General features: G+C 35.7%; 1 protein-coding gene across 9 annotated transcripts in view; it reads right to left on the reverse strand.

Annotated features, from left to right (window-relative positions):
- Nucleotides 1–246: 246 nt before the first annotated feature.
- AP3B1 (adaptor related protein complex 3 subunit beta 1) overlaps nt 247–23,680 on the reverse strand; it is a 261,951-nt gene continuing 238,517 nt past the window's right edge. For 6 of the 9 annotated variants that reach the window (XM_049649702.1, XM_049649699.1, XM_049649700.1 and 3 more), the window contains 3 exons: nt 17,967–18,064; nt 12,669–12,807; nt 247–983 (listed from right to left, as the gene is read on the reverse strand). In XM_049649702.1, coding sequence (XP_049505659.1) covers nt 830–983; nt 12,669–12,807; nt 17,967–18,064 — 391 coding nt within the window. In that variant the 3' untranslated portion in view covers nt 247–829. Of the gene's footprint in view, nt 984–12,668; nt 12,808–15,516; nt 15,561–16,677; nt 16,871–17,966; nt 18,065–23,680 lie in introns of those variants that run through there. The other 3 variants (XM_049649704.1, XM_049649705.1, XR_007461784.1) reach the window with 3 other exon arrangements.

The following is a 23,680-nucleotide window of genomic DNA, read 5'->3' on the forward strand; positions in this document are numbered from 1 at the left end:
TTGCACAGAGACATTTTATTGTACAACATGATGGATTTTTATTATTAAATATCCAATTTTTTTCTTGGAGTTAACTACTCTAATACACAACTAGAAAATCTACCCGGAGTTGAAAGTGGTTTTTCTTTCACTAACTAAACCCCATTAATTGCTTCTTTGTGAATATAACAAGCTATTTACTTTTAAAACAAATATCAGCATATGAACTTCAGGATTACACACACTCATTAAAAATGCAAAGACACATGTTATTCATATGCTAGTTTATTATTCATAGATGATTTCATGACGAGCATTGTCAATAACCAATTACAATACCAGGAAATTCACAGAACAAAATTTTGCAGAGATCTTATTGTTTCTGTATTTAATTCTAAAAAGTATGCTATTCCAATAGCAATAGTACTTTCACATACCCAGCTCAGAGGCCATTTAGATTGTTTCTAGGGCTAATTTTTGGTTGCGGTGGGAGGGAGGATGATTTCCAATGAACTTAAAACACCCAATTCATGTCCATCACTGTGGAAAAAGAGAAGGAAGAGGAGAAGGCCAGAAGAAGTAGCAGGACAGAGAAAATGCCACAAAGATTCAAGAGTTGAGAAAATTGACAGTAAAATATATGTTCTTTGGTTAGCAAAGCGAAAAGGGGGAAAGTACTGCATACATGATAGATACACACTAGCATTCTAAAGCAGGAGACAAGAATGTCAAGAGTGTATTCTTCCCCCACTGCCAGATGGAAGGGCTATTATTATAAATGAAAGGCAGCAGTAGTGGATGCCAGGCACTTTTGTTGTGTGCCAGATTCTGAAGTCCAGATGTAAGCAGGTTACCCCTGGGACAGGACAGGCTTCAGCTCCCGCAGCAGAACAGAACCGATCACCGTTTTCTCGGTGTTGATGATAAGCTGTGCTGTGGAGCCTTCCTTCAGTTCCACTGTAACTAGCATCAACGACCCACTGTGCACAGTTTTAGCTGCAAACCTGAAGGAAAAAAAAAAAAAAAAGAGGGAGAGAGAGCTTTTATCATGAGGGAGGAAAAACGGAGATGGCATAAATTCAAATAGGTTTAAAACAGTTCTTTTTTTCTCAATAATTTCTTGCAGGTTCCCTACTGCCAAAACCCAAAGCCAAGCATTCTTCTGAAAAATCAATAAACTGCCCAGCACCATGCTTACCACAAGCAGGTAATTTCAGTGTGTCTTTAGAACAAAACAAGAAGAGGAAGTCTATTTTACTTATTAGTTTGAACAAGAGACTTATGTGAATGATTCTCCATTAACATATATTTGGGAATCATTCATTTGATATTTAATATTCCACCATGCCTAGGGTCACATAAAATAAACCGCTGCATTTTTATTTTTAAAACATGTTGAGAAAAGGTACTTTTCTCAAAGAGCTTGAAATTTTAAGTCCTCATATCTGAAAATGATTATGCAAGAAGTTAGATAATTTTATGTACATTATAAAACTTACGTTTCAAAAATTCATGCATGTTAAAATATTCAAATTCAGTCTCTAACGTTGATGATGACATATAACAATACTACGTGACAGCCAAATGCAACACCCATACTCCCTCTTTTTAAATTTTTTTTTAACGTGCAGAATGTTACATACTTCTTTTTGCTTTAGAATAGAGGAAACTTGAGGTCTAAGGCTCCATTACTAAATTCCAAGACATGAAGAATCTACTAATTACACAGAATTAAAAGCAAAACTAGCCTTTTAAGCACTGCAATTGACTGAAAAGCCGTTGGAGGCACAATGAACTTCTGTCAATCCTGCTAATTCATTCTGCACGCACAGTTGAGCCCCAGAGACGTGAAGGAAGAGGACGGAACCCTCCTAGGCCTCCATTTTCCACATGGAGCATGTTCCACACATTTTTTTTAGGGGGGTGGGAGGGGGTTTGATTGCAGGGATGACTGGAGAAAAACAAAGTTGCTGCACATGAGCTTTTGAAAACACTAACAAGTGTAGAGCAGGTCTGTGACCTGCTGTGACCCCACTTTGCAGGGCCAATCCCCTTTCCCCTTTCTGTATGACACGTGTCTGAATCTGAGCCATCTGCCTCAATTTGCGCAACATCTTCAGCCACAATGGCACCCAGTTAGCCCTGACAACAGCTCACAATACATAAAAATAAAACTGCCGCGCTGACAGCACGCCGCGGACTATTCAAGAGCAAACCAACTGGTCAGTGTCTCATGTCTGACAATTAGCATGGGCCTTGCGCAGAGCCCACGGTGTCCTCAGGGATCTGTTTAATTACCATCAACATAAAAGAGGGAGTTTATCAGGAGACACTCAGAAAAACTTCACTCCCAACTTAATTAAAATATTAGCCACTTAAGCAGGAAGCAGATTCTCTTTAAATGAAAAGTAATTTCTTCTTTGAGTTTTCAAAAATGACATCAAGATTTCATAACACATTCGATTCTTCTTTTTGGAAACCTAGCAAGCCATTTTTGACCTGAACGGAGTAATGAAAATCAGTTTTCCAACAGTAATTAGAATAATGACTCAAAAGCAAAACAAACAGGCTAATATGAAAATATTATCCACATTTTTAAGTTGCATTTTAAGGTATAAGCTAGTGGGTTGTTGATAAAGTATGTTAGAAACCTTTGCTGTCCTTTATTTGTGTATTTTCTACAAACATGGAAAGCTACTCTCTCCAAACACATGGAAGACTTGTAAGGAATCCGACAGAGCAGTTTTCCTACTGTGAGAAGCAACTGTAAGTAACCGTGTGCTCTTCAGATGTCCACACAGGACCTAAGGAACTGTTTCCTAATCTCATTTTTTAGAGAGCACAAACAACACTGGCCCTAACATGACCGACCCCCTTTTCTATCACCCCTTCCAAGTTTATGCATTTCTTTTGTCCAAACTTTTGGGATTCTTCTGCTTCACAGCAGAATCCTGTTTCTGTATTTCTGTTAAACCATGTCTGTATGTCGGACTAGGCAGCTCTACTGTCCTACTCATTTATGTAACTTTTCTCCCCACAGATCTGATCATCACCAAATCTTCATTCAACACATCTTTCAACAGAGGTCTCTATTTCTGACAGGGTTATAATTATGTAAACAATAGTCTTATTAGTCCCTTTATTTACTTAACACTTGTGCCTTGGGACTGTAGAGAAGGAGATTATGTCTCAACAGGAACACAAAAGCACTTGAATTTCAGGGTTGCACAGCCCCAAGGCACATTTTATCTCTTTTGCATTAAAAACTTAGAATCGATGCTACACTAATACAAACTCAGCAGAGACAAATGTCAATTTTGATGCCAGTATGTTTACAGAGATTAAAATTAGTGTCTTGTACACGTTTTTGAAATCCTATTACCATAAAAATTCTCAATAGTGTAAAGATTAGGGGCAGTAAAGAAAAGAGGCATTTGCTTACCCTACAGTGGAAATATGCTAAGCAAATCATCCTAGCAATAAAATCTGTTAGCTGGTATAAAAGCTACTGCCTGTTAGCTAGGTCTCTGTGTTCTAGTGGGCACAAATGGTGGAAGCAATGTTTTAAAGCAAGAGACTAGAAGATCAGATGTTCTGACATTCTCATTTCACAGTTCAAAAAGGATGTATTTAATTGGAACACAGCATGATTACAACTGGTTTGTTTTGGTCCAGGAAAAGCAAAGCCACCCCCGCCCCAAATTTATTAATCAGTTAATGCCTGAACAGGCTATGCTTTAACATACACTGAAAAGACAGTTATGGAAAGAGTACCAGTTAATAAATACCACGTAGCTTTTGGGTGTAAGAAACACTGGTTATAAAGACAGCTTGGGTCAAACACTTCTATGTTAAATTTAATGGCTGACATCAGAACTTCTGTGCCTGACCTCAAACGAAGATTAACACGGTGACAAAACTTTTTCAGAAGATATGTGAGGTTTTCGATCACCGCAGTGATAACTGCAGCTACCATTTATTAAGTGTTTTGTGTAGTGGGTACTTATTTGATTCTATGAGGCAGATTACTGTATAGATGAGGGAAGTGAGGCCCACAGGAGCTGAGATACGTACCCAGGGGCACACAGCCAGTGAATGGTTGAGCAGGAATTTGAACCCAAGTATTCTGATTCTGGATCATATGCATTCTCAAATATGCAAAATGTACATTTGTTTTTTTATTAGTAAGTGGAAAGATTAATGTTTTTCTTATTTACCTAATACATAATCTAATATTGTTCCAAAAACTTTAGTAGGAGGGAAGATTTTCCCTTCAAAATGTGTAGCTGAATTTGCACTATTATGTAATTCAAAGCATCCTGACTTGCTGCTTTGTCATAACAACTTTTTACTTTCTGCCTTTTAAAGATTAAAAAAAATTTAAACATCCCCCGCCTCCCACTCCCTCAAAAGAACACCAGCAATGAGAAATATAAAACCTTGTTGAATGGAGCTGTAACACAGGGAGGGACTTCTGGGAGGCCAACCAACCTCGAACACCAGTAACACCACAAATGAGAACAAATAAGACGATGACAGTTAAAGATGTATTGCCTATGTATGACGGGCTCCATGTTATTAAAAGGATACCATCTAGGTATTTTTCATAATTTTTCATTTTCATTCTACCACCAAGCACTCGCTGTTTGTAATCACCAACTGAGGAGGTAAAACTGTTTAGATACATCTGTATTTCATTTCATTACATGTCTTTTTGTCTATTATCTCTAGCAATTGACACTTTATCTTTGAAGCCTATAAAAATTCCTAAAATTAAAGAAAAAGACAAAATAAGCTGCTTGGCAAACCTAAATGAAGACACTACTCTTCTAAAAAAGTTGATTTGTCTTAACTATTGACAGAATTAGGAAAACAGCTCAGATAACAACAACAAATCTGTACAAATTTAGTATCTACAATATGTGGCCTTATTCCCTCATGCACTTAAACCATATTTTTTTTTTTCCAGATTTATGAGGAGCTGGCTATGGACCATAAATGTTCTTTGTCAGAAGGAAAAGGAATCTTACAACCCAATGGTTTTAACAACTGAAATGTTAACAGGACAACAGGAACTAAAAAATATTTATCTGAGAGGTTGTATCAGTCTCCAGGGTATTCACAAACACAAACATTTTTAAGTAGAATCATATTTGCTACACTTAATGCAACAGCTCTAAGACATGCTTTTTCTTCTCTTGGATAGTCTTCCTGGTTTCTGATTTTTCTATTCTGAGTTCAATTTTCTCGTGTTTTCTGTTCTACTGGTTACCAGAAGCTGTGACAATGGCCCACTCAGGCTAAAACTTTTTTTTTTTTCCCCTACTCTGTACATGAAGCCTTCAATTACTGCCTGCTGAAGCAGACAGAATCCTATTAGTAAGAAAGACGATCACAAGATGCAGTGCCCTGCCCTAGCTGTATAAAAATAATTAGTCCAAAGTTGACAAATGTGTAATGAAGTCGCACAATGATTATATGTAAGAAATACTGGTTTGAATAAGCCTCCTAACATCAAATACCAAGGCATCATGATTTGGAGCATTATTTCCCAAAGAATTAAAAATGATAAATCCTTATTGCTTTGAGTTAATATAGAACATTTTAAACAGAGAATTTGCAAGTTGTAAAAAAAAATTCCATTTTCTTGACTATAAAATTGTCTTTTAAAGTTAAGCCCATTACACAATTGAAATTAATATTGAGGATGAGAAATTACATGTGATTCAAGTTTAGAGAATTTTTCCAAAGAAATGTGTTTTCCCCTATTATTTAAAAAAAACATCAGCCAGCAATATTGTAGTGTTTCCCTTTAACATTCTGATGAGAAGAGTTAAAACAAAGAAAATAAGCGCCCATCATAATTTAAGACTCTCTATATTCTGTTTAAATCTTTACACATGGTATAACGATTCTCCATACTATCTTGTCACTGACACATTCTCTTTCTTTATAAAGAAAAGGTAAATAAATCTAAGTGCACTTTCTCAAAGAAGACACGAGACATCCCAGTTATTCCAAAGCATTTTTGGTTTGTCTCTTTGGTGGGGGTGGGATGGGATGGGCCTTAACAGAAAACCAAATAATAAATAAATTCTTACCCCATTCTCTTGGATTCCTTATAAAATTGCCAACCCAGAAGGAAAATCATCAAGAATACCTCTCATTTCTACATGAAAACAGTTATATATTCCTACTAGTAAAACTGTTGCATTGCAGAATATTACCTCACAAATGGCAGAATTAAATAAAACTTAAAGAAAGAATGGTTTAAAGCAAAATCAGCGATGCGGTTTGGTTATTTCTAAAATATCCAAATATGCGTTCCGTGTAAAAATTAACTGAGGTCTACATTTGTTTTTCAATGAAATGCTGTTCACAGAGCCTGCAGAGATCAAAGCAGCAGATAAAAAAGCAGTGCTGCCCTCTAGTGGACAATCACCAACTTGAGAAAACTGACGTCTAAATAGGTTCCAAAATCTTTGGTCCAGTTTGAGATTCCAAATTTATCACAAAGTAGAAAAGACCAATGCCTGATATCTTTATATTAACAACTCTTTACAAAGCATTTTAAGACAGGTGAAGTATGGTTACTGTAGTATCAGAGATTATAAAATTAGGGCACTAGGACACGGTTTTCTATTATGGCCCTTCAAAATTACCTAGTATTTAAATATTCCAGTTACTAGGGGAAAAGAAATAAAACAACAAACAAAAATAACCCAAAAGTTGAGCAACCTAAGAACAGAAGAAAGGGAAGTATCAAAGACTCCCACCAAGAAGTGACTATGCCATTCATGTTTGTAACCCTAGCACTAAGAAAATTTGTCACAAGTCTTCAAAAAAAAAAATGGAGTGAAAGAGTTGCACAATATAGACATTTTATGATGGAAATGGGAGTATATACCAGTATTTCTCCTATTAATTACTATTAAACATGTATATGATAATAGTGATTCACTGGATGAGTTGAAGGCCTAGAAATGAAACAAGTTGTTCTTTACATGTACTTCAATTAAATAAAAAGATTTCTGATTTTCAACCTGAAGCAAATAAACTATCTTTAAATATGTTGGTAAATTAAAAAGTTGACTGCCAGGTTGCCATGGATACACTGTTCCATTCACAGCACCAGGCTTTCCTAATAGTTAAGGACCTCAGGGACCAGAGTAAAACAACATTCATTCTACTAAGACTGTAATTATTCACAAGTTGTATGTTGCTCAAAAGTTGCAAGTTAAAAAAGTGACAGAGTAAACAAGATCCAAACATTAAGATCTACAGGGCGGGAGGAGGACTTTAAGTACTAAATACAAGTTAATGATGAAAACTGTTCTAGGGTCTTATTGAATAAGCTAAGAACTAAAACAGCATCATGGCAGAGACAAGGCTTTCTGTTTTCACTCAAATGATCACATTTTTCCCCTCACAGGGTCAATTTGTTGTTCATGAAAGGGCAAAATGAGTAGGTAGTCTGATAGCTCTTTTGAACACCACTGTTACTGAACGTCAGAACTCCGGAAACTGGGTTAAAATGTGAAATGGCTGAGACTGCTGAAAGACAAACTTTTCCTTGTGGCCTAGGACAGTTTCACAGACGAGACTGTAATACACTGATATAATTAACAATATGCTCTTGCTGGAGCACAATGCCATAGCTGTAAGGAAAAACAACATCAAACATCTTGTCTATTAGCATCCCTTAATAACTAATCTGTAAAAAGAAAATGCATAAACATAGGAAAAATATACTTTAAAATGTGTCATGTGGCTGTCATTAACTCTTGATAATTCAAGGCAGTCTCAAACTGTAAACTATGGAACATTATTGGCCATATAACCGCTTTGGCTACTGGTTAAAATACAGATTCCTGGGCCATACCTCACAGTACCAAATCTGAGCCCCTGGCTGTGGCTCTGAGGAATCTGAATTTTACACAAACCCCCCACAGAATTCTTTTGTACAGAAAACCTTAAAGATTTTGGAGCTATGGATTTTTACCTTTCTGCTTTTTGGTCACTGCACATTAGTATCTTTATCAGAGGACAAGCAATGTAATTAAAGCAAACACACCTCAGTTTCTACACTATTGAATTCAAACCTGTCATAAACCCTCACCTGATTTCCTTCTCAGAGGAACACAAGAAATGTTTCCTGGGCCTGGATATACCTAGGGTTCCCAATGCTAGTCGAATTCTCCTACCCTAAACATATTAAATATTGACATTTTCCTTTTGCAGTCCATTCCTATACTGTTTTACTGCTATTCATTCTGCCCTTTGTATATTTTATTTATGTGTTAGTTTATTAGTATACTGTCTTAAACAATATGCTTTAAGACTTTTACAATGCATAGAATATCACATATTTTAATATGAATATCTAAAACAGGACATGAAGATATTCAACTCTATATTTAATAGATTATTTTTAAAATTCTCATTTCTGTATTACTCCTTCTCATCTGATAACTGTAATCTGGAAAATAGGAGAGTTGACCATAACTCTGCAGATCTCAAAGGGATGATTTTGTTCTCAAAGAGCAGCCTTTTCAGTCACCAAGTACCACAGAAATGAAAATAAAGTTAATTAAGTCTTTCAATAGTATACTGGTTGGCCTTCTAATATTATTGCTCATTTAGAAAATCAAAAGTAAATGTCATATAATCTAACAGCAGATATACTTTCTCAGTGATCTTGAAAAGCAGTTAATTATATAAAAAATGCTCCTGGTTTCTGAAATGAATTCCATAAAACTTGTGCTCCTTTAATTGACTTTTTCTTAATGGAGGCCATTTTATGTTGATATGTAGGAACCATTTTCTACTATGTATTCAATTAAAATTTCTACTTTACACTATTAGACACTTCTGCATATTAATGAAGGTTCCCTTTTTCTTACATATTTCTTATATTAAGTGTTTTTTAACTTGGCATTTAATGTAAAAACTATTCAAATTTTAAGAGTAGTGGGAATAAATTATTCTAAAATTCTTTTTATACTTGTTTTTTTTTTTTAAAGCAATTGTAAGTCAATTACCATTAGTAAATACAAGAATGGCTTTGGTCCTATTCTTCATTAACTCAAAAAAGCAACCATCACAGAAGAATAAAGGAGTTACTCAAAAATCTCACAGGGAGTTCAATTTTATTAACAATTAAATAATATATGTTTAGATATATAAACTCATTAACTCCACAGGAAAATAGGATACTGAGCACTACAGTTAAAAACATGAACACAACTCAATGAAGAAGTAAACTGTCAATTTCTGTTATAAACAGTAATTGCTATTTCACTTTAAATGACATTAAAGGCACTGGTACTGATTTTACTAACAATTGTTCATTTTTGTTTTGTTACTGAGTACAAAAGAATGGCAAAAAATGTTACATATGCAGGATGATAATTTTTAACAATTTGTGTATGAAAAATACAAGTAACTCTAGGTGTTTATTATTTCTAAAATTTAGAACATTAATATAGCCATACTTTGTAAGAGCAAATGCAAAACATTTTCAATTACATATAGTGAGACTTGTGAGGCAAATGAAAACAGAACAACCTAATCTTAATTACATATAGGCATTGTTTTTTTCATTTTTGACCCTGTAGTAACTTGGGCTCCTCCTCCAAGTTACAGAGCCAAACGCCACACCTGCTGGATTAGAACACACATGGCTGGATTAGAAAAGTGTCAAGATATCGTGGATGTGTGTGAGGACCACGAACATGAAGTCTGAGCGCAATCTCTGCATTGCAAAGGCAGATATAAATGGTTCTTAGTTGCGTGTCTCCCCTGCATTAGTACAGATAATTGAGAATTGTCTGTAATTTAATCACTTGAACAGGCATTCAGTTCCAAACCACCAAGACAAGTTACAGGCAAACTATGCTTTAATAAAAATTACACAACTGTGCTAAGTGTCTTTCTTAGTCTGTTTCCCAGTAGGAAGGTAGCTTTTATATTAGTTGGCTTTCAGAAGGCAATTTGGCTGTTTTCTTCTAAGAAACTAAATTCTGGAAACCTGCCATTGCTTTCAGAAAAGTTAACCCACATGCAAAACAAAACAAAAAATAAATTAGAAGTTACAACATAAACAAGGGTTACCATATGTCTTTTTGTACATTGTAGAAGAACATATTAAAACAAGACTGAAGTTTTGCTGGGTAGTAGATGGTCAGTATCATAATTTTGTACTGCATAAGCTAAAAGTTATAGTTGATGTATGATATTTTGGTGTTTCAGTAATTTCAGTAATTCAAAGGATCCATAAATAAAACAGCAACTTCTGCTAAAGAAAATCACCCAGAAGAGTAAAAAGAAGTATTTAAAGCAGAAAACAACAGGGGTGTCTGGGTGGCTCAGTTGGTTAAGCGTCTGACTTTGGCTGAGGTCATGATCTCACAGTTTGTGAGTTCGAGCCCACGTCAGGCCCTGTGCTGACAGCTCACAGCCTGGAGGCTGCTTCGGGATTCTGTGTCACCCTCTTTCTCTGCCCCTCCCCTGCTCGTGCTTGGTCTCTCTCAAAAATAAGTAAACATTAAAAAAAAATAAAGCAGACTGGGGCGCCTGGGTGGCTCTGTTGGTTGAGCGTCCGACTTCGGCTCAGGTCATGATCTCGTGGTCCGTGAGTTCGAGCCCTGCGTCAGGGTCTGTGCTGACCGCTCAGAGCCTGGAGCCTGTTTTGGATTCTGTGTCTCCCTCTCTCTGACCCTCCCCCGTTCATGCTCTGTCTCTCTCTGTCTCAAAAATAAATAACCATAAAAAAAAATTAAAAAAAAAAAAGAAAAAAAATAAAGCAGAAAACAATTAAAACAGGAAAATTCAGAACCAGAATATTTTCATTGAAAAGGCTTCTGTTCACTTTTTCCCCTACTAAACAGCATTTCACTGTTAAGTTGTATACGCATAGTGGTACCAGTATGATGACCTAATATCCATTTTATTATTTTATCACCACCCTGTGTGAGATAGGGCTTGTCAGAAATTAAGAAATGGAAGCGTCAGACCTATTAAAGAACTTAATTAAGGAACTTTCTCTAAGAACAAAACAAAACTGGGGGACCTGGGTGGCTCAGTCGGTTAAGCGTCTGACTTTAGCTCAGGTCAGGATCCTGCAGTTCCTGAGTTCTAGTTCCATGGCAGGCTCTTTGCTGACAGCTCAGAGCCTGGAGCCTGCTTCAGATTATGTGTCTCCCTCTCTCTCTGCCCCTCCCCTGGTGACACTCTGTCACTCCCTCTCAAAAATAAATCAACATTAAAAAAATAATAAATAAAAATCAAAACAAAAAATAGGGTAACTTTGGTTTTTTGACTAGCACATGTGGTCTTCACTGTCACAATCAGTAGATGAAGATAGGCAACTTCAAATGATGGCAGGTTAAGACTTGAACTCAGCTCTTCTGAAGTCAAGACCAATGTTCTTCCATAGATAATAAAGAATTTCATTTTAATGTCTCATGCTACCCCTTTCCAAACAGATGAAGATCTTAAAGCACACAAGAACAAGTTGTAACTTGCCCCAGACTACCAAGCCCAAAAATGGCAGAGAGAAGTCTAAAACCCAGATCAACTGTAGCACTCTGTAAGAAACCTCTCTTACCCTGCACTAATTAAAAAACATTTTTTTAAAGATTTTATTTAAAAGTAATCTCTACACCCAACATGGGCTAGAATTTATAACCCTGAGATCAAGAGTTGCATGCTCTACTGACTGAGCCAGTCAGGCTCCCCTACAAAAAAAATTTTTTTAAGATCTGAAGGCATTCTCTTCAATTTAAAAATTTTTTTCTATATAGAAATATAAAGGAAAAAGCATGCCATTGGCAGTGGAATGGCAGAGGAATTAAAGATGGAATTAATGAATTCCTTTAACCCAACAGAGAAGTAACAACTGCAGGTTTAAGGGGATCATTTTTATCTTTACTTTAATTCAAGCCACTGCACACAGAAGATCGCAAGGAGGGCAACCACATTAATCACATTCTCTTCTACCTTTAAGGACAAATGACTTGGATGTCATGCTTTAGATGCTCGGTGGTGAAGATATTCCTGGTCTAAGAAATAGAAGCTGCATTTGGCTCTATGCCAGTTTTTTTAGCAGCTCCTTATTACTGGAAGCAGCCTTATGGGACTGATGTAAAAAAGAACTCTGAACACAGTACCCAAACTTCCTCTATTTCAAGTAAAAAAGTCCAACTCCACTGCTTTGTAAAACAGGTCTTCCTGGAAATCCACTGTATCTGGTGAAATAGGATAGATTTTCAATCGTATCTTGCAAAAGGTACCTTTACAAATCACCAAACTATTATAAAATGCGAGTACACTGACTGTTATGTTGCAGGACAGTACATCCCAGTGTACTAAGGATTGCATGAAATGGGAAAGACAGCCTTCACGCAAACCAACAATCAAATATCTCATTAGAAACAACGGGAGGGGGACGCCTGGCCGGCTCAGTGGGTAGAGTATGTGACTCCTGACCTCAGGGTTGAAGGTTGAACCCCACATTGGGTGGAGAGATTACTTAAATAAAATCTTAAAAAGAAACGAAGAGAGGGGGTCAGATATATGTTTAGGGATTATTATTTTCAAGGAAAATGATGAACTTAAAATTATACATTTATACGTGTCTATTATACATATATATATACAAGTGATACATCACATGTTGATGAACCTACCTGTGTATATGATCTTGGCCAGAAGGGACTACACCTACATTGGCTACATTTACAACCTTCTGAAGGATCACAGAAGGAGTGAAATTCTGTGGTGCAGCAATGATTACAGTAGAAGTTTCATTCATTCCTGTTAGCATTCCTGTAAGAGCAAAAGAAGGCTCCCTTTTACCAATTTGCGAAAATTATATTAAAACAATTTCAAGCTCATAGCCAAAATTTAAAAACTTAAAAAACCCACTTCAGAATATAATTTTGAAGATAATTATCATTGAATTAAATAACTGCAGATGTTTTACAAAATTTTTAATCCTTATTGTGTAGAAGAGCATGTAAAAATGCAGTGGAACATCCTTCTTAATAAATGTGATTTTCAATACCCTAAGACAAAAATGCAGAATCACAAAGATTCTATTCAATTTCAGTCCCTTTAAAATATACTCAATTAATTTGGACTACGTCAACTATTTAAGCTTTTACTTTTTAAAAATTTTTATTCCTCTCCTTTTCATTCAGAGATCTCTCTTGTCAAATGCTACCTGAGTACAAATCAAAGTGAGTCTGGAATAACTAGCAACAACATTATCTGACAAATGGCCTCAGCTGATGGGTCAAAGTTATCTCAGCAAAGACTGAAAGTCATTGAACAGTTATGTGGTTCTAAAAAATGTACACGTATCTAAGCAGCTGTACTTAGTGATAACAGTACTTGCCTAGTGAATGGAACTATAGAGTTAATTAAAAAACATCAATCGAAATTTCTGAAGCATAATGCTTAGAAACAAAGGGGAAAATGTGAATGGAGAACCTTAAATTCTAGAGACGTTTTAAATGAATCTTTAAGAAAAAAAAAAAACAAAGTTAAGCAAGATCGGGAACAAAAACTGTAATACAGAGTTAACATATGACATGCCATTAATGTCAGAATCTCATGTAAAAATGTTTAGTAAACAAATTCAGTAACATACCAAACACTTGGAACAAATATTGAAATTTAGTACCTGGGTAAAAAAAACCCCAAAATAATTATAATAAATGCCACCTATTTGGACCTGTGATGTAAGACACCGACACCTAACGGTATCCAGTAAAAACAAAGATCTTTTGAGACATTTGGTATGTGCACAATAGTTGACAAAATTTATGAAAATGGAGAAATTTGATTTTATGTTTTCAAAAGGCCCTGAATCTCCAGGGCTATGTATTTAATTTAGTTATTTATTGCAAATGCAACCTGAAATTTAAAAGAACCCCTATGATGAGCAGCACGAAGACACGAACCTAACACTGTAAAACGAGTTCTAAGCTTTTAACAAAGAGCAGTTTTTACTAACCACTTTCAAACTCGGGGACACTATGTTCTGTCTTAGAGTGTTTAACTTCAATATTAGGCAAAAGCTTTAAAAACTACACAAGCAGTCAAACACTGCTTTTAAGTAAAGCACAGTGGCTGCTGACATAACACTGCTGAGAGATGTGTGTACTCATTTAGGATTTAAACCTTCTCCATTAAGCTCTATTGAAGAGCAACTGCTGAATAAATGAATGCAACTATGTTTATGTTAAAAGCCTGTTTCCCGCAGCATGTAATTAAAGGAAATGTTGTACAAAGCCAGTACTTTTGTCAAGCTCCTGTAAATGGAAAGATGGATAGCACTCAGAGAAGTGAATGCATTGCTTCATATTTAACCTTAACACTCTTGTCATTAATGGTTTGTCTAACTTGGTCTATAAAAGACAAGGTACTGCTCCATTGAAGTAAAATTTAAAAAATCAACTAAACCATGCTTTTCAGAACAGAAGATTCATTATCGTCAGCTAATGTATTGGCATAAAGCAAAGTAACATCCTATCAAGTAAGGCACACATTCAATCTGCCTTCCCACCCCCCTTTATTTTTAACTCATGCTGTTTTATTGTTATAGGCAATTTGTACCACTCAGCATGACAGTGTAAACTGAATCAAGATTAATTTACATGCAAAAGAACACTTAGGAGAGCAGCATGGTAAGCAAATGTATTGTCTCGATTGCTGAGGTGGAAAAAGAACCTGGAAAGAAAAAAAGGTGCTCTAATTAAGGGGCATCAAATATGATTGCTTGTGGTAGTTAAGGGCCAGAAAATAGTAAATGTCTGACCATTTAAAGAATTAGCATCTTGCTAGCTAGGAAACCATAAGATGGATGCATAAATCATAATAAAATTAAGTAAACATTCTAGGTTTCTTAAACCAGAGATTTTTCTAAATGAAAATATATCAGGTATTCTCAAATTAACGAGAAAGAAAAATATGCCAAGGTATCATTAAAAGTTTCTCCTCTAAAAAACAGACATTAGATACTATATAGCATGCATATATATATAATGAAGGTAAAGTTACCAGGAAAATATTTAAAAACTGTCAGACTATTTGTTGCTTCATTAGAATTTATCTAAATTTTGGAGAGGCAGTGGACAGAGTACTTAATTTAGGTTAATCAGCTGTCATTAACTGCTAAAATGTAGAACACACAATATAAGAAAAGTAAAATTAGATTTTTTTCCTAAGTTTTAGATTTCCTATTTAATTCATAAGAAGAAAATGAGTAAGAGAAGGCAGTTTGGATAAAGAGCCAGCTTACATCTCTTATAATAGTTATAACTGTCTCAAGGAACCAAATTTTTAAGAGGATCTCATGTTATTTACAGTCCTGAAATCATCCTACAGCTAGATCATTAACTCTGCAATGCTCAAAACTCATAGCAATGAAAAAAAATCATGCTTCTGGTTTAGAGTTCCTATTATGAATATTATAGGTAACTTCCATATATAGGCTAAACCATTCTGTCTTTCAGCACTTTGACAACCTACCTTATAAACATGCACGTTTAGCCATGGAACTCTAAACGTAACAACTGAGGAAAAATGACAGATCAGGTTTTATATTAGAAATAAATCCTTTTCGTTAAAAAAATTATTAATCTAATATATACAATCTGTTAGAAGCATTCTTATTTAATACTGTACAAACTTTTAAATTACACAGATGTTTAGTATAAAAATAGAAATGTATTCCTCATGCTTTTTATTTATAATTTTTCTAGTTAAATCCTCATTAATGCATTTAATGCACTTCTTGAGTCTTAAAATATATGCCCTGTGAAATGAGATATTAAGTACCTAAGTTCATTTTATTTAAATTAGAAAAACTACATAATGTCATGTACGCATGTGTAATGACACACACAGGTACTTCAATTTACTGGTATTTTACCATCCAGAAGTTTGCACTGATAAAATGTGAGGAAATAGATGTTTATTTTGATTGAAGATTTTTCAGCTAGGGAGTCCTTTCTATGTATCATTTGTTGAAATAAGCTAAGGTCTTCCTAGAGGAGCATAAAAAACGAGTACAATGTGTAAAGTTGAGAATTGAGACCTTGATTACCAAACCAGCTGAAATCTCTAACTAAAAAGATGCTATTGAAAAGACTCTTTAAAGCTGTGGTAAATTTGCCAGCATCAAGTCCCATATCAAAGAATGAATTCAGGAAGACAGAAAGAATGATACAGAAATGCCAAGAGACTTAGAAGGATTTACAAATACTTCATATAAACAAATTTTCAAATAGCTTTATTCAGAGTAGCCTTTCTGCTCTATTAAACATAGCAAACAGCTGCCAGATTTATTCAGAAAAATAATCAACAACCATAGAAGTAAAATGGCAGAAGAAAAAGGAATTTTGGCAACAAGTCCACAGAGGACCACAGCTGTTCTCCAAGAGCACCTCTCTCACGCGCTTACGGTTCTGTATGGCTAGTCAGGGAAAAATCCCTCGGTCACAGCAGAGCACAGAACGGCACAGAACACTTCATCGAAATATCAAGTATTCTAAACCAAAGCTGAGGGATAGAAAAGGTACACGATAATCAGCTGCTTTAGATATACTGTAGCTGCACTTTTCAAAAAAAGAATATCCCCTTAACAGTAGATGTGCCAAAGCCTTATTCAGTCATTTGTGTGCCACTCACCTGGGTCTGCTGGGCAGGTGTAAAGCAGAGAGGCAGGCTTTAGCCAGCAAAGGGTAAGAATAGCAAATGTAAGCATCAATTCGTCAACAGAAAAATAAAATCATAAAATCACAAAGATGTTTTTCTTCTACAGCAATAAGCAACTTCCAAGTAAAGCAAATGCAAACAGGGATTTAGGCATTCTTTTTTATCACTTAAAAATAAGGCAGAAAATAAAGGATTATTATTAATTTACAATCTTGAATGAAATGTTCTTTGTGAGATTCTTCTACAACAGGTTATTTGAATACTGTGGACTGCAATGGCTTACAGAAAAAAAAAAAAAAATCTTCGGCACTGTAATGATAAAGTGCCAGGAAGCATGTGTGTCTCCTTAGGTACAGAAATATTTGTACGTGCCCAGTACTTTCTGGAAGCGTGACAGATAGGATTTAATGACCTCAAGATGAAGGAATCTTTGTATGATAATCCCTCTAGAGAGAAAAATAGTCTACCTTCACATAAACTTTAAGAAATTGCTGACTATACTGCTTACATATGCCCTAGTTCTGTATTATCTTTAATTAAACACATAAACTCACAGTTATTTCCCAGTTATTATTTTCCACAGTTATTATACATAGAAGAAAATAAAATTTATTTTTATTAGTAGGCATGCTGGACTCTGGGGCAAGCACAGCATATTAATACTTTCATCCTGCCGAAAATATTTTCTATTTAGGTCCATATTTTAAAATATTTCAGCTCTGATACAGGCTGACATCATAGCATTTCTTTACTACAGAATCAGGTCAAAAGAAAATGGAGGTATTTTAATGCTATAATTAGGACTTTATCTTGAAGGGTGAGGCACTTCAATGTGTGCAGGGAAAAATACATTAGTAGGTCATGAAAAACAGTTCCGTAGTGAAAGAAAATACAGAGGCATAACATTTATAGTGGTAGAACTTCGCTAAGTCTCAAATCCCTCACATTTTCACTAACACAAAACACAAGAGCACATCATTAGGTTGACAAACCTACAACTCCCAGAAGTGAAAAGTTAATTAAGAATCAATTTATTATTTTAAAGACATACTAATGAATTTTCAAGTATGCCAGGGATGTAGACAAACATATACTTTCAAGGTTACTTTATAGAAGAAAAGGATTAGCAAAAACCAAAAGATTACGCACTGACACCTGTTAATGGCTATGTACATGTGGTAATTTATTTCAGAGACCAGCCAGAAGAATGAGCACATATCATTTGGGATGGCAATTTCTAGTAAAGTGTAGTAATCTCTCACCTTGCTCTTTCTTAAAATCTTTCTCTGACATGGCCACAGGTAAAAGCAGCTCTCCAACAGGTGGCTGAATATTAACATTGAAGCAATCATCCTTGGTACTAAGAGGAAAACACATCAAAGCTGACCAAATGCTTAATAAATAAACATTCTCTTTAATATTATGCACTTATATAGAAGTAATTAAAGCATATGCCAGCATATAAAGTATAAGATCTTCTTGGCTTAACTAGCAGAGCTAAAATTTTCTCACCACTATTTTCAGAGAAATATATCTGTTACTTCAATTAGAAAACACATTTTTTTTTACAAAAATATGCAGTTATTGTAAATACACCATTTAATGTAGAATTTTAAAAATAGGTGAGCATCAAGGGTACACATACCCACTACTACCAGAGGAACACTTCACGCAACTTACAGAATAGAGAAGTAATATTTTCTCTTTACTTTGCATGCTTACAGTGTAGAAAACGGAGTGCTTTAGTCTGAAATTGTTAAGATCTCTTTTTAAAAAAATTAGTTTAGTAAAAAGTAAAATGGAGTGACCTTACTGTGTATTAGATATGTGCTAATAAAATAATGCCTCATCTGAAAACTTGCTTTTTAAAACAAAAGCTCTTTTTTTTGGTAGTGTTATTCATTAACATTACTGATCAACATGTAAAGTAATTATTTCAAATGACAGGATATGAAGAATTTAGGAAAGACAACTTTGTACCTATATCAGATAGAAAAACAGTGAGTGTATTTATTTTAATCTTAAGACAGATCATACTGTCTAACAAATTAGTAAAATTTCTTAAAAAAATTTTTAAGGTACATGTTTGAAGTTAGGTTGAGGAATGTATCAGTTAGGAATGTGTCTGGCTGCAAATAAGCAGAAAATCCAACTAACAACAGGTGCTTATTGTTTAGTATGCAACAAATTCTGCAGTTACCAGTCAAAGACTGGTTCACTGGCTTAAAGAGGCTGTTGGGGACTCAGGTTTCTCGAGCTTTCAACTCCACCGCCCTGGTGTGTTGTTTCATCCTCGAGGATGCCAGATGGCTGCTGCGTTGCCAGGCACCACTTTTACATTGCAATGAAGAAAAAACAGTGATAATGGAAGAAGAGTGAATAAATGAGCCAACCAAATCTATTCTTTTTTTTTTAAATATCAGAAAAGCTTTTGTCCCCAAAAGGACTTCTACTTTCATGTTAGAACTGGATCTCATGGCCAGTGGAAGGTGAATAGGGAAATGGGGACTGTGGCTAAAAAAATAACAAACATTAGGTTAAGAAACATCATCATCAAAGGGTGCAATAGGGATAAATAAAATGAAAAAAGAAAAAAGGAAAATCCACTCTTTTTAGTTTATATATTTATTCTGAGAGAGAGAGAGAGAGAGGGGAAGGGGGGGAAGGGAGAGGGAGAGAGAGAGAGAGAGAGAGAGAGAGAGAGAGAGAGAGAGAGAAAGAAAAGAATCCCAACCAGGGGCTCAATTTCACAAACCGTGAGATCTCATAAACTGCGAGATCATGACCTGAGCTGAAATCAAGACTCAGACGCTTAACTGGCTGAGCCACCCAGGTGCCCCAAGAAAATCCACTTTTATGCTATTATATAATATATTCTTGTAAGAAATTCTTTTATGGAACAAGGCAAGGACTAGATTAAAAAAAAAAAAAGAAGGTTTTGAATTATTCACATGTGGACTAAGGCAAACCAACAAATTCATTTATTAATTCAGTACACATTTACCAAGTACAAACTAGATCCCGTGTATTATGCAAGTACCTGGGGATTTAAAGACAAGTGAGACTGGCCCTAGAAGCTCGCAAGTCAGTGAGAGAGGAAGAGTTCACTTATGTTTATAAAATGGCAAACACTATATTACAGATTTGTGGAAAGTATTATAATCCATGTAAGAGGGATTAATTCTGCAGGAGTGAGGTACAGATACCTTTATTTTCAAGAGGAGAGAGAGGGTATTCTAGGTATTCTAGACCTGTGTTTGGGGAATGATGAGCAGTGTGGTATGTCAACAGATGAGGCTGGGGGTGTGCTGTAAAGAATATCATATGCATTCATGACCATTCATCCCACTTTCCCAGGACAGTCCCAGTTTATAGCTGTTGTCCTGGAATCTTGTTCAGTTAATGTCTCCCTTCACTCTCTAGAGTGTCCTGATTTCTATGACAAAGTGTATGATTACTTCACTGATATAACTAAGACAAAGGTGTTTCAATGTTTCTTGAAGTAACAAGGAAAACTACCAGAGACTTTTGACACAGGAAAATAAATGATTCCATTGTATTTCAGAAACTCTAGTGGCAGTGTGTAAGATGTAGCAGAGGAGAAACCCAAGGCAGGTAGATTTGTTAGGAATCTAACTGAATAGTCTAGGCAGGGCTTTTACATTTTGTGTTATACTTTAGTAAATCCTGACAATGAACCAAAGAGGTGGCTTCTGTTATTCCCCCACTTAGTGGTAAGAAAAGTTAAACAACACATCCCAGGTCACATAGCTAGTAAGTGGCAGCACTGGGATCTGAACTCAGGTCCATCCTACTCCCCAGTCTGCTATATAATGCTGCTTTAAGATGTATTTTTTATTCTGCTATGTAAGGATGCTCTCCTAGGGTGGGTAGCACTGAAAACTGGGAAGATGAGAGTATTTTAGAATTAAAAGGGACAGAGATGGTGATGGATGGAAGAGACTTTGAAACTTCTAATGCGAAAAACTGGAAGAATGACAACTACTGAAGAAGTAGAGTTTTGGGGATTAAACAAAATGATTTGGCTTTAATCATGTTATATTTTGAGTACCAGTGAATTATCCAGGAAGAGATATTTAGCAGATAATTGGAAATACAACTCAAGAATCAGAAAAGAAGTCAGGGCAGTATATATGAGCCTGGAAGTAATCAGAATGGTAAAGAGAAGAGCTGAAGCCTTACAAGGAGATAATATCACACAGGCAAAGAGGATATACCAAGAAAAAGGATAAGGCGGAAACCTGGGGAAGACCTACATTTAAGTAGAAATGGAAGAACCGTAGCTTGCAGAACACACTGGGAGACAGTGGTCAGGGAGAGAATGTGTGTATCAAATAATGCAAAGAGGAATAAAGAGAAGGAAGTGTGACTTCGGATTAAAGCAAGGCGGTTCAGATGGAAGGCAGAATGCAGAACGCCCTGAGGTGAAGGGGGAGTGGGGAGGCTGACAAGGAAAGATGGGACAGAAAGCAAGAGAAGCTTCACGAGGATGCAGAGGCAAAAGAATGCTTAATGAAACGTGAGCATGTTTACAGGATGATGGGAAAGAGCCAGTTAACAGGAAGAAACTAAGGAATATCTGATAGAGCAAGGCATTAGAGGAAGTAAATGAGGATGGGATTAACAGCATAAGAACAAGGTGAAGAGAGTAGGATGCTTCTTCCCAAAGCAGCAGACAAGGAACGGTTAAGACTGAGGCAAGTACTGAGGGTAGGGCACTTGAAGGATGAGACCACACGTGATGTAGTGGAAGGCTAAGTCACATTAAAAGAAATAGGTAAAGGCTGATAGAGTAAATGGATAGGTGGTGTGTGTGTGTGTGTGTGTGTAAAACTTATATATAAATACACATGTAAAATATATATATGAACTATATATAATATATATATAAATTTATACATATAGGGAGGGCATGATGGAAATATTTTATTAATAGAAGAATACAATTAAAATGACCACTGTGTTAAATTGTATTTATTACACTCTCTTTACTGGTATTTTCTTTTTAATTACAGATGAAATGATTAGCCTTGTCCTTCCCAACGGTCCTGAAGGATACCATTTACGCCCTTGATTAAAGGTAGCGTGTAGCTCTGACTCCCAGGGAGAAGGGTGGGATAGCAGAGAAAGAAGGGAAAGGAGACTTGCCTTCTAAAGCATATATGAAAATGTAGGTGGGTAAGCAGCAGGTTTAAGTTTGAGGCAAAAAGTGATCTTGAAATTTCCCTACTAGGAATTTGCAGTGTGTTAAATACTAATATAGATGACTCAACTTGACTGGTTTTGCTTTCACTGCTTTTGGCTAATGATATTTTATTTTCTGTAGTTGGTAAAATGGCTAACATAATTATGTATGAAAAACTAAGGACAGAAGTTGATCCAGAATGGGTCTTATGAGGCAAATGTAAATAAAAGTGGAACACTGTTGTGGCAGACAGAACTTGTTTACTCTGTGTTTTTTATTTTTCTTCTCTCCTGGCATAACCCTGATTTGGTTCAGGTACACAATGTGCCCAACTGAAACATTTTCTATCTCAGCCTCTCTTGTTGCTAGGACTGAGTAACCCAGTTATAACCAATGAAGCAGGAACAGAAGTCTGTCAGGGATTTCTGGGTAAGTTTTGCTTTTCCAAAACAAACATGGCTCCTCTTTCCATGTCACTTCTTTCTTTCCTTCTTCTTTTATTTTTATTTTTATTTTTGCCTGGAATGCAGACAGAAGCCTGAAACTAGAGCAGCCATATTGTGACCATGAGGACACATGGTCACATGCTAATGACATTAGCACATGAAAACAAAAAACGCTGGAAAAACCTTATACCCAGAAGATACTATGGAGGTACTCTGGCAGCTCTTTAACTGCTGACCTCTGTTCTTCTTATACTAGCAGAATAATACACCCCTATTTGGTGGGTTTGTGTTACACACAACCGAATGCAAAAATCTAATATAGCTAGCATATAACATGCTTTATAAGCCAGTTTCAGTTTCAAAGCAAGGTTTGGCTTAGACTGGCCTAAGATGGAATGTTCCCTCTTTATTTTAGGGAAACTTTCATTTATATTAGTGTTCTAGGATGTCCTCCACAGTTTTCACGTGCCTCCTTTTCTACTCTTTGCCCTTTTTTGTTTAGTTCTCTTTCTCCTTACAGCTCTTCTCTTTTCCCTGACCTCTTTTTCTTCTGATCTCCCTCTGGCTGAACATGGGGCTAAACATAGACATCCTGGCATGGGTAAGGAATGGTGAAAATGAGTAAGGACAGATGTGTATCTATTGGAATTAACACATCAACAAAGTACTATTATTAGGCAGCTCTAAATAGCCTAGTTAAATGGGATCAAATGGCATAATAGTTTCATGTAATACAAGAATCTACCTGTTATATTTAAGTGTAATGCATATACTTGCACTACATACAATTTCATTTCACAGACTTGTAGGATCCAGATTGGTACATTTCTAGGTAAGAGAAATGGGCAAGTAGTCTAACCATTGTGAAACTCAAGATTCCTCATCTACGAAATTAAAAAAAAAAAAAAAAGGCACTTACCTTGTAGGCAACTTTTAACAATTAAATAACAGTATAATGCTTAATGCATACTAGACACTCAAAACCTACATATATAAAGGGTTGTATCATAATTTATTTAAGCATTCCCGTATTGATTATCATTTGCAATTTTCCCTACTATAAACAATACTTACTTAAACACCTTTGGCTAGATCTATTTTCTTCTGCAAACCACCAAACCACCAATATTTCTCTAGGCCTGACGGCCTGAAGAGGAAATTGTTAAGTAGAAGAGTGGAGTACCTAGTGTTCTGGAAGGGCCAAAGTGCCTTAAAAAAGGTGGTGTCAACGAAAATCTCATAAACGGTAAACCAGAATACATGTTTGCTCTACCTTGTCAATGTCAGATACTAAAATTATTTAAAAATTTTGCCAGTTTGGTGA

Source organism: Panthera uncia (assembly GCF_023721935.1).
Source record: "Panthera uncia isolate 11264 chromosome A1 unlocalized genomic scaffold, Puncia_PCG_1.0 HiC_scaffold_17, whole genome shotgun sequence".
NCBI classification, from domain to species: domain Eukaryota; kingdom Metazoa; phylum Chordata; class Mammalia; order Carnivora; family Felidae; genus Panthera; species Panthera uncia.